The sequence below is a fragment of the Microcebus murinus genome, chromosome 4 (assembly GCF_040939455.1).
Source record: "Microcebus murinus isolate Inina chromosome 4, M.murinus_Inina_mat1.0, whole genome shotgun sequence".
NCBI lineage: Eukaryota > Metazoa > Chordata > Mammalia > Primates > Cheirogaleidae > Microcebus > Microcebus murinus.
In genome coordinates, this window is record NC_134107.1 from 32,743,186 (window position 1) to 32,755,659 (window position 12,474).

The window sequence follows — 12,474 nt, forward strand, 5'->3', positions numbered from 1 at the left end:
TTTTATATAATTTATATATTATATAAAAAGGAAATCCATAATAGAAAAATATAAATTTTAGAATTTGTCCACACATACAAATTATATGTTTTATAAATTGTTCACCCACAATTATATAAAGTCGGAAATCTCTATGTGGCAAAAGAGATATTAAAACACTTTTAGATTTACTTCAGTGGCCTCTCTACTCTGATAACTTGATTTACACTTCTCATACCTGTGTTATCAGGTGACATGACTGCAGAATCTTTCTATTATCAGAGCTTCTATTTTTTTTTTGAGACAGAGTCTCACTTTGTTGCCCAGGCTAGAGTGAGTGCTGTGGCGTCAGCCTAGCTCAAAGCAATCTCAGACTTCTGGGCTCAAGCAATCCTTCTGCCTCAGCCTCCCGAGTAGCTGGGACTACAGCCACCATGCCTGGCTAATTTTTTCTATATATATTAGTTGGCTAATTAATTATCTTTCTATTTATAGTAGAGGCGGGGTCTTGCTCTTGCTCAGGCTGGTTTCGAACTCCTGACCTCGAGCAATCGCCTGCCTCGGCCTCCCAAGTGCTAGGATTACAGGTGCGAGCCACTGCGCCCAGCCAGAACTTCTATTTTTTATTTCTTTCCAACTTTGCTTTCTTTTTCTTGGATATATATTCAATTTATATATCTTTCTTGTATTTCTACTATTGTTTTCCCTGTTTTAGCTCTGCCACTGCCTCAATATTTTTTTCATTTTCTCTTTACTCCTCAGATTTTAGAAATTTAAAATTGGGGCATATTGATCTGTCTTTCATCTTTAGGGAGAACAATGTCTTTTCTTTCTTTTGAGGCACATATTGTATCTACCATGACATTGTTTATATAGTGTTGGACACTCAATAAATACTGGATGAATTAAATTATTAAGAATTTGTCAGGTTTTTTTTTTTTTGAGACAGTCTGGCTCTGTTGCCTTGGCTAGAGTGCTGTGGCGTCAGCCTAGCTCACAGCAACCTCAAACTCCTGGACTCAAGTGATCCTCCTGGCTCAGCCTCCCAAGTAGCTGAGACTACAGGTATGTGCCACTATGCCCGGCTATTTTTTCTATTTTTGGTTGTTTTGGCTAATTTCTTTCTATTTATAATAGAGATGGGGTTTCGCTCTTTCTCAGGCTGGTCTCAAACTCCTGAGCTCAAGCAATCCTCCTGCCTCGGCCTCCCAGAGTGCTAGGATTACAGGCGTGAGCCACTGCACCCAGCCTGTCAGTTTTTATTATTATATGTTTTTATTATTCTTTCTATTTTTGTTTGTATGTTCCCCTTTTACCATTTCCTAATTTTATCTTTTTCTTCCTCTTTTCACTGTTTCTTATTTCTACTAAGTTGTTACTTTGAAAATTTTTTCTTATGCTTCTCAACTCTTTCTTATTTTCTTTCCCTCTCTAAGGAATTTCTGTAATTTTCTTAGGTTGAACCATTTGAAATTGCCACTTTTATAAGTCAAAAATAGCCAAATATCAGCAATATCATATGGTTCAACAATCATTTTCCTCAGTGCCTAGCACAGGGCCTGGCAGATGCTCAATTAATACTTGTTGAATAAATTAATAAAAAATGCTCTTTTTTATCACTTTCGGTCAACCTATTCTAGGAAATTTATATTCTAGAGCCTGAGGGCCTAGATTACATTAAGGAGAGAGCTCTTTTCCAATTTTGGACTCAAGTCTTTAGTAATAAATGATCTTCCCAAATTTGCTAATTACCTGATTCTCTTAGTCCATGTCATCAACATGCTATAGATAAATCTGAGGATGTACTTGTCAGCAAACACATGGTGACCCACATTAATATTGTTCTATACCTTTTTATATGAATATTAGTAAACATCAATTTATAAAGCATGCATCTTTTTGTTTTGTGCTTGTATATATATGTATACACACAAAAAGCTGAAATATATTCAAAGAGAAAAAGCTTTTCGGACATGGCAGAGACTGAAAAAAGTTTAGGTTTCTTAAAATACATTATTATTTCAGTCTCATTAGCAGTAAAATGACATATCTGTTATTCCCAAACCATTAACCTCTGGTAATCCACTTCCCTCAATGGGCCTTTGAGATTTTATGCACACTGAAATAATAGCTGCGTGCATGTTGGAGAGGAGACTTATTAATTGAGGAAACATTTTAAGCTTCCTGATTTGCTTGATAACTGCAATTGCTGATCCTATCCATTGAGATTTTATTTATTTTTTTTATTTTTTATTTTTTTTCTTTTTCTTTGCAGCAAGTGGTATGTATGCATTGAGATTTTAGTTCAAAATGCTTTTAATACTTAAATATGTTAACTCACAAGCCCATCATTTCTAACAATTGAATAAAATCTTTAAGGCACTGACAAACAGGTGCAGAAATTTTAAGAGATTAGTCTCAGGAAGGTTAGTAGGTGAATCAGAGGGAGCATTGAAACTAGGTTTTCTGGTTTCTACCCAGTAGGATTTCCACTTCACCCCCTGGCATTTGAATTCTACTTAATCATTCAGTAATTGCACTCATGATTCATTCCCTATGACTTATGACGATATTGTCTTGTTCACTTTTAGTCATCAAAAGGTGAAATTCAAGATCTGACTCTGACATGTGGAATTACCTTCTCATGCAATGAAAGGCGTTTTAGCTTTTCTTTCTTTTTTAAAAATAAAATTCCAATTTTTTTTGAGATAGGGTCTTTCTCTGTCTCCTGAGCTAAAGTACAGTGGCATCATCATAGATCACTACAAAAATTCCAATTTTTTAATGGGAAAGCAATCCATACCCATTGTAAGACATCCAAATAATATGGAAGTTTATTAGCAAAAAGACACTTTTTCCAAGAAAAAACTGTTAAAATAAGTTTGCATACAGCCCAATCTTTTTTTCAATGAACTCTGAAGAACTGTTTAAATACTTACACCATAGGAAATTTCATTGTATTAAGTGATGGTTCCTTGGACACATTTAATATTGCAAATATTTCTTTACACAGAATCTATGATAATGCATAATGTTTTGAAAATGTGTTCTTAAAAGTTAGTTACCACTCTCACATCTTATTGTTAAATAAGTTCCAGATGGCATTAAGAATTAAATTAAAAAGTTATCCTATAAAAGAACTAGAAGAAAATACAGGTGGATAGTGTCTTCCCCTGGAGTGAATAAGGACTCTCCAATAATAAAGGCAAAGGAAAAATGATACAGGAAAAGATTGACAGATTTGATTTTGTAAAAATTAAACAGTTTTAGATGTCATAAGACACCATTAAAACAAATGGCAAACTGGGGGAAGTATTTGCAATATACATGAGAGATAAAGGGTTAAGATCTTTACCCTTAAAGTGTTATAACAAATCAGCAAGAAATAAGATAATTTAAAAACAGATATAGGTGGGCCCTCCCACCGCTATTGTGCGGGGGAAGATGTAGCAGCCTCTTCTCCGAACCACCCCTTTGCCTCCGGACTTCTCTGGGGCCAGCAGCCGCCTGAGCAGGGGCCAGGGGCCAGGGGCCGCGGGCTCAGCCGACGACCATGGGCTCCGTGTCCAACCAGCAGTTTGCAGGTGGCTGCGCCAAGGCGGCGGAGGAGGCGCCCGAGGAGGCGCCGGAGGACGCGGCCCGGGCTGCGGACGAGCCGCAGTTGCTCCATGGTGCCGGCATCTGTAAGTGGTTCAACGTGCGCATGGGGTTCGGCTTCCTGTCCATGACCGCCCGCGCCGGGGTCGCCCTCGACCCCCCTGTGGACGTCTTTGTGCACCAGAGTAAGCTGCACATGGAAGGCTTCCGGAGCCTGAAGGAGGGTGAGGCAGTTGAGTTCACCTTTAAGAAATCTGCCAAGGGCCTGGAATCTATCCGAGTCACTGGACCTGGTGGGGTGTTCTGTATCGGGAGTGAGAGGCGGCCAAAGGGGAAGAACATGCAGAAGCGCAGATCAAAAGGAGACAGGTGCTACAACTGTGGAGGTCTAGACCATCATGCTAAGGAATGCAAGCTGCCACCCCAGCCCAAGAAGTGCCACTTCTGCCAGAGCATCAGCCACATGGTAGCCTCGTGTCCACTGAAGGCCCAGCAGGCCCCTAGCGCACAGGGAAAGCCAGCCTACTTTCGGGAGGAAGAAGAAGAGATCCACAGCCCTGCCCTGCTCCCAGAGGCCCAGAATTGAGCCATAGTGGGTGGGGGCTATTCTTTTGCTATCAGGAAGTTTCAATGAGCAGCAGAGTGGAGAAAGTGGGGATAGGGTGGGTTGGGGGTGGTTGGCACTGCCATGTATCTCAGGCCGGGTTCATGGCATCACCCCTTCTTCCTTCTTGGTGGGGGGAAAGGGTGAGGCAAAGGAACCCTACCCATGCTCTATCCAAATGCAAGGGAGGACTTTATGGGGAAATCACCCTAGAACCTGAATGCTTTATCTGAGACTCCATCCCCAAATCTCTAGCTTTTGAAAGTGGCCTGGATAGGAAGTTGTTTTCCTTTTAAAGAAGGATATGTAATAATATAATGCCCATGCCAGAGTGAAACGATTAAGTACAAGACCGGACTAATGGACCCCACCCATAAGCCACTACATTCTGTGGGAGGGAATCTCAGGAGTAAGGCAGGGTTTTTTCCATATCTTGTATTCTTATACCCATTCTTAAGATAGGGTGCTGGGAACTGTCCCAAGTGATGGGTAGTGATGACAGGCAGAAAGGGTGGTTGAGGGAACAGCTGCAGACCTGCTGCTCCTAAGCTCACTCTCACCCCATTCTGGGCCAATGTGATTTTATTTATTTGCTCCCTTGGATAACTGCACCTTGGGTCCCACTTTCTCCAGGATGCCAACTGCACTAGCTGTGTGCGAATGACGTATCTTGTGCATTTTAACTTTTTTTTCTTAATATAAATATTCTGGTTTTGTATTTTTGTATATTTTAATCTAAGGCCCTCATTCCTGCACTGTGTTCTCAGGTACATGAGCAATCTCAGGGATAAGTTCGGCAGCATCTCCAGGTCTGCACAGCAGGAATGGTTTTTGTTGTTTTTATCACCATAGAGAGCAACTATTTGGAGTGCACAGCCTATTGAACTACCTCATTTTTGCCAATTAGAGCTGTTTTTTCTGCCATAGTATCTACTTGAAACCCCTTCCACCTTGAAAACGTTTCATGGGAGACTAGGTTCTAACTGGGTTGCCCCATGACTTGATCGCCTTCTACTGGAAGATTAGAAATTAGTCTAAACAGGAAAAGGTGCTGCAGAGAGGTTAGGAAAGGCGGGGCTAGGTGGAAGGCCCAGAGAGGAAGTCAAGGTTAGGTGAGGGTTGTCTAATCCTAGGGCACAGGACATGCTTTACATACTCGATCCATCCTTCACTGGGTTTGGCTAGACCTACTCATGCACAACAGCGTGTATGTGTGTTTTTGTAAAAACTGTGAGTTAGTAAGGATAAGTTTTAAGACCAATACCCCTGTACTCATCCTATGCTGTTGAGGGATGGATATATGAATTGAGGACTAAAATCCTTAACCTTTCAAATGTCTTAGGTTCCAGGGAGACCCATAAACGAGGGCCTTTTGTGGTGCCCTGAGCCAGTGTCCTGCCCTGCTGCAGTAGTCATTAATAGTGTCATGGTAGCTGAAGGAGCAAAAGGGGGTTTCGTTTACATGCTGTGAGATCACCGCAAACCTACCTCACTGTGTTGAAACGGGACAAATGCAATAGAATGCATTGGGTGGTGTGTGTCTGATCCTGGGTTCTTGTCTCCCCTAAATGCTGCCCCCCTCTAGTTATTGTATTTGTCTGGGCTTTGTAGGACTTTACTGAGTTGGTGATTGCTAGGTGGCCTAGTTTGTGTAAATATAATGTGTTGGTTTTCATGTTCTTTTGGGGTTTTATTGTTTACAAACTTCTTTTTGTATTGAGAGAAAAATAGCCAAAGCATCTTTGACAGAAGGTTCTGCACCAGGCAAAAGGATCTGAAACATTAGTGTGGGGAGGGCCTCTTCTTCAAGTGGGGATCTTGAACACCAACCTTTTTCTTTTGTGTTCCCCATGCCCTGTTTCCTATTTTCCACCAGATCTTCTGTCCTAAAAACTTGTCTCCTACCCTACCCTCTTTCCCATCCCCCCCAAAAGAAAACCTACACACCCACACACATAATGCATTTAATTCTTGGGATGCCTCCACAACTCTTCAATGATTTATGCAAAAATCCTGAAGAAGCTAGGAACCCTCCATCCCTTGTTCCCAACCTCTTAAGTCAATACCATTTCTTGATGGTGATTCATGCCAAACACTTGCAACAACTGCTGTATTTTGGATGGATCAAACCTACTTAATCTGTAATCTGAAAGTAGAGAGATGCAATTGGGGGCCTTCCATATAGAAAGTGAGGGCAGGAGACCAAGAAAGGGATTATGAATGTATATCCAAGTCACTCAGGAAATTTTATTATACAGGTGCAAGAAACTTATGTCAAAGTGGCCACAAGATTGTTTAATAGGAGACGGACGAATGTAACTCCATGTTTACTGCTAGAAACCAAAGCTTTGTGTGAAATCTTGAATTTATGGGGAGGGAGGGAGGGTAGGAAAGCCTGTACTTGTCTGTTCTTTTCCTGATCCCTTCCCCTTATTCCTGAACTGCAGGAGACTGAGCCCCCTTGGGCTTTGGTGACCCCATCCTGGGGTATGTTTATTTGATGGTTGATTTTGCTGTACTGGGTACTTCCTTTCCCATTTTCTAATCATTTTGTAGCACACATGCTGACTCTTTTCCCTTCCTTTCTACTTTCCCTGGGAAAATACAATGAATAAATAAAGACTTATTGGTACTGAAAAAAAAAAAAAAAAAAAAACAACCAGATATAACATGGAAACAACTCACAAAAGAAGAAATGCAAATAGCCAATAAGTAAAACCTCAGAAAATGTTCAGCTTCACTAGCAATCAGAGATAACAATTAAAATGAGATTCTATATTTTGCTAGTTTGATGCAAAGAGAAAAAAATTATACATTCAGTGCTGGGAAGGGTGTGGAAAAAGGGCAGTTTCCATTCACTAGTAGAATAACCATTTTAGAAGGCAATTTAGCAATTCACTTCAATAAGCGCGGAGAATCCGTTCTTAAAAGGAGGAGATTACAGGAGATTATAGCCGCACCTTTTTTCAGGAACGTAATATTGCACTTTTGCATTGCTGATTTGTAAAAATAATATCTCGAGTCATCTTCTAATTACGTATTTATTCTAGGCATATCAAAAAAGTTCTAGTTTATTCTTAAAATTAAAAAAAACACAGCAAGTTGACTTCAATAACTGGCTCCCCTCTCCACTCCCAAATGACCTGTCAAAAAGTTGAATGATACTTTTATTATTTTCTATTCAAAAAGCAATACTTATGTTTATTGTAGAAAAATTAGGAGATAAGGGAAAAAGAGAAAATGCCAAACTCTACCTCCAAGTACACCACTTAGAATGCTTCATTCCAATCATTTTGCCAGGATAAAGTGTAAGTATGTATTATACATGTTGTCAAATTAACCTCCAGAAAGGATCACTAAGGTATATGTCCACCTTCATATAATAGAAAATGACAAGTATTTCCCTTTGTCAACATTTTAAGAACATGGTTTAAAAATAGCCTCTTGTTTTAATTAGGATTTTTTCATGTACTCATTGGTTAGTTGTAGTTCAAAACATTAGCCTTTTTTGTCGAGTTGCATTTAAGCCAAGTATAATCCCAAGATTTTTGGAACTGTTTTTAGTTGGGCCTAGGCTGTTCTTGGAATTTCTATGGAAGAATAAATTACTATTTTATCTAGGGTTTGTCCTGCATGCAAATTGGAATAACTATAATTTATAGAGGTTACTCAAATCATTTCACTTTTGCATTTAAGACCACATTAAATATCTTTCCCTTTTTAAAAAAATCACCTTCTTAATGATATCTCCTTAAATGCTGTAGGGGACATAAAGATGAATGGTAATATAAAAACCATTTTTTAAATTGAGATAAAATTTACATAATATAAAATATACCATTTTAACCATCTTAAAGAATACAATTTAGGGGCTTTTAGAATATTTACAATGTTTTGCAACCATCACCACTATGTAATTCTAGAACATTTGCATTATCCCCACAAAGAAGCCTTGTACCCATTAACCAATCACTCCTCATTCCCTCTCCCTCTGTCCCCTGGCAACCAAATCTACTTTCTGTCTCTGTGGAGTTGCCTATTCTGGACATTTCATAAAAGTGAAATCATAGAATATGTGGTCTTTTGTGTCTTCCTTCTTTCTCTTAGTATACTGTTTTTAAGGTTCATCCATGCTGTAGCATGTCAGTACCTTACCCCTCTTTATGGCTAAATAATAATCTATTGTGTGGATATACCACATTCTGTTTAACCTGCATCAGTTGATGGACATTTGGGCTGTTTTCACTTTTTGGCTATTATGAATAATGTTGCTATGAACATTTATGTGCAAGTTCCTGTGTAAATGTATATTTTCAAATTTCTTGGATATATATATATATATATATATATATATATATATATATATATATATATATTTACACACACACTCAGAACCGTAATTGCTAGGTAATATGGTAACTCTATTTATAAGTTTTTGAGAGGTATATATTTAATAACATTCTTGAAGGCTTAATATGTATGTGGCACTTGGCTAAGTACTTGACTTACATTTTCTCATTGAATCCTCACAACTTTCTTCAGTAGGTGCAATTATACTGCCCATTTTATAGTGTTCAAAGATATTAAACAACTTGCTCAAGGGCATATAGGTATTTGGGATGGGTCCAGGATTTAAACTAACTCAGTCTGGCTCCAGAATCTGAGCTCTTTACTATTCTTATTGCCTTAATACTTTTATAGTCAGTCTCAAAAGGGCAGAGGGCAGCACTCATGTAAACAAAACAAAACAAACAAACAAAAAAAAACAAGGCAAAATGAACTAAGACATGTAAGAGCCATTGTAATGTGCTTAGAGAATTGCATGTGGTGTGTGGAATCAGGAAAGGCTTTCTAGAGGAGGGAGCATTTGAAGTGAACATCAGTTCATGGGAACAAATTCAAGAAGAGGAGCTGGGGTAAAGGCCAAGTAGGTGAAAGGACTATTAGGATTGGCAAGTCAGTTTCACCTCAAGTGCCAATTCCAGTTAATTGGTAGGGGCAGTTTGTAGCACTATGTGAGACATTGTATCCCAGCTCAGTGGGAAAGAGTGCGATGATTAATTAGCAATGTCTGCCATGGGCAGGGGAGGGGAGATATACTGTATTCATGATATGAATATTCACCACTGAATGATTATGACATGGAGATGAGAAATTATGGGTCATATTTTAAAAAACAATGACTGTATGATTTTGACTGGATCATAGAGTATGTGCAAGAAAGAGGAGGCTAAAATAAGATTAGAAATATGTGATGAGGTCATATTGCCAAGTGTCTTAAATGACAGACTAAAGAGTTTGTACTTGAGTCAGTAGGCAGTGGGGAGTCAGGGAAGATTTTTAAACAGAGAAATAGTGTCATAGGATACTGCTGTAAGAAGATTAATCTGGCAGTGGCGTACAGAATGAATTGACGTGGTGAAAGATGAGAGACAAGGAGACTATTTAGGGCAACGCTGAAAATTTTAGCGGGTGGTGATAAAGCGCTGTCAAACCAAGGAGCTACCATTTTCCCCATTAATTTGATAAAGATTAAAATGCAGGTATGAGGAAATGAATATCCAAATAATCTGCTGGTGATACATTGGTTCAACTTTTTTGGAGAGCAGTTCGGCAACACAGACACAGCCTTAAAAATGGTCCTTTCGTTTTAATCCAGTGTCTGGACATTTATGCCACAGAAATAATCCTAGATATGTGCAAAGATGTAGCTCTAAAAATGGTTCATTGCCTTGCTATTTTAAAAAAACAAATGCAGCCCAGATACTGGCTGTGCAGTTTCTCTTGTCACCAGCCAACCTGAATCAAGACTTGGCACTTACTTACATTCACCATAGAGAGCTCACTGCAGGAAAACCATTTAGTCAGCAATGTTGAATTTACTAAAGATTATGTAGGGGAGGTGGAAGACAGGCTTTAAAAAAAAATGGAAAAACCGCTCAGCTTGATGAATTCCCCATAGATGTTTCTTCTGTCTTCATAGTGCAAAACTGAGATCCATATCTCTGTGACTCTTTTCCACACAGCATTTGGTCCTGGTCCTCCTCCTCTTCTCTCTTTAACTGTACAGAGTCACTTTTTTCCACTTGACTTTGGGCATCAGAGTCTACTCTGAGCAGGCCTCTTTTTTAAAAAGCAAGTTTATTTTTAGAAAAAAATTGTTATAAATATTTGTGGATGATATAAAAATCACTGATGCGTCACACAAAATATTGGGAATACTTCTATGTTAATAAGGGGGGATTTGTTAAATAAATTTTGGAATAAATGATATAAAATAATTTTTTCAGCAAAGGACATAATGAAAAATGTGAAAGATAATTCACAAAAAGGAAGAAATATTTTCTAAATGGATAATTGATGAATAATTGGTATTCAGGATATATTAAAAAAAATCTCTAGCTAATCAATATGAAAAAGAAAAACCAATAAAAAATGATCATAGGAAAATTCACAATGGCCAATAAATATTTGACAACATGCTCAAGTGTTACATTAATCAGTTAAGTGTAAAATAAAACTATCACCTGATTGGAAGAAATGAAAAAAAAATTCATTTTCAAGGATATAGATCAATGGGAACTAAAAGTCACTCTTAGATGGAACAAAATTGGTAAAAATTACTCCAGAAAGCACGTTGGCATTATTGCAAATTTGAAGATGCCCATACCTTACCATTGAGCAATTCTATTACTGGGGCACTCTCACCTCCATGCAACAGGGGTTAGGTGGAAGAATATTCTTGGCAGTGATGTTTGCAATAACAAAAAAATCATATCAACCATCAACAGAAACAATGGATAAATATATTTTGGTATGTTCATCTAATGGCATGCACTATAGCATTGAAAATAAATACATTAAGGCAGCATGCATCAACATATAATATAACAATTCTTCACGAAATGTTGAGTGAAGAAAGAAAACCGTAGGAACATATTTATGTTTATGCCACTTATGTAAAGTTTGAAAGCATGCACAAAACTAAACAACGTATTGATTAGGGATGTACTCACAAGTAGTAAAACTAAAAGAAAAAGCAAAGAAATAATAGAAAAGAAAGAAATGACAGGAGAGTAATTAGTTACTTCTAAGCATGGGAGAGAAGATGTAATCAGGGAAAGATAAAGAAGAGGCCTTAGTGGTATGTTTTATTTCCTAAAATGGGTGGTGGGTACAACCAGGTACACACACAAGAGTGTGTGTGTGTGTATACTTCACAATACTGTTCATATATAAAGTAGTAAAATAAAATCTCAGAGTTGTTTTAATGAAGAATGGTGGAAGAGTAATGAATTAAGTGGGAACTGGGTTTGTACAGGAGTCTAAAATGGAGCTTGGTGTGGTGGTATATGTCTATAGTCTCAGCTACTCAGCAGCCTGAAGCAGGAGGATCCCTTGAGTTCAGGAGTTTGAGACCAGCCTGGACAACATATTGAGGTCCCATGTTAAAAATAAATAAATAAAATAAAATAAAATGCAGAAAGGGGGAATTAAAGAAAGACTTGACTTCACAATTTTGCTCAAGGTTTGCTGTTTCCAAGATCATGGTTCTATTTCTTCCCACCTGAACCTCACAAAAAGAAAATCAGGAAAAGTTACATATTTTCTTCTACTATTCTGCATAAGGGATTACTACCTTTCAGAGCATGAGAACCAAAAGCATGAAAAGTCTAATAAAGGAATTTCCTTTTTTCCACCTTTAAAGGGCTTGATGAATTTGAAAGAGGACTGGTTTAACAGTCAGAAACTTAAGTTTCTAGTTTTGCTCTGTCCTTAATTGTGTGACCTTGGGTAAATAATTTAGCCTAACTGAACCTCAGTTTCCTAACAAGATGATTACTAAGTCTCAGCTTTAAGTTCAGTTATTGTATGAGTTAGAGAGTCTCTCAACCAAAAAGAAAGTGGGCATGTACATCCATCATTTTAATAAAGATATATTCTATTAATTTGGAAAAGCTGAAGACAGTATTAATTTTCCTCCCACAGTCTTAATGAAGAAATAAAGAAACTAATTTTCCATTACCATTCAAGGGGCAATCCACTCCTTCACAGATTGTGAAATTAATGTAACAGATCCAACCAACTGAACAATCTATGCATCTTTCTTCTTTCCAATTCCAAGCCTTGGAACTGTATTTTATATAAACAAAGTTTTAAAAGTTAACTAAAAATTAATGCAGTTTTAAAACTTAAGTTTATATATAATCTAATGAACTTAGAGGAAAATATTTGCAGTTTCTAGTATCTTTGAGTTAGTAACATTCATTATTAACTATGTCTGAAGCACAGCA

The 12,474-nt window shown here is 37.8% G+C and overlaps 1 protein-coding gene across 1 annotated transcript; it reads left to right on the forward strand.

The window, feature by feature from the left end:
* The first annotated feature begins 3,532 nt into the window (after positions 1–3,532).
* On the forward strand, positions 3,533–4,216 carry LOC142870467 (protein lin-28 homolog A). Its single transcript, XM_076001273.1, has one exon. The coding sequence runs from the start codon at positions 3,533–3,535 to the stop codon at positions 4,160–4,162; it is 630 nt and encodes a 209-aa protein (XP_075857388.1). The 3' UTR covers positions 4,163–4,216.
* Positions 4,217–12,474: the final 8,258 nt, after the last annotated feature.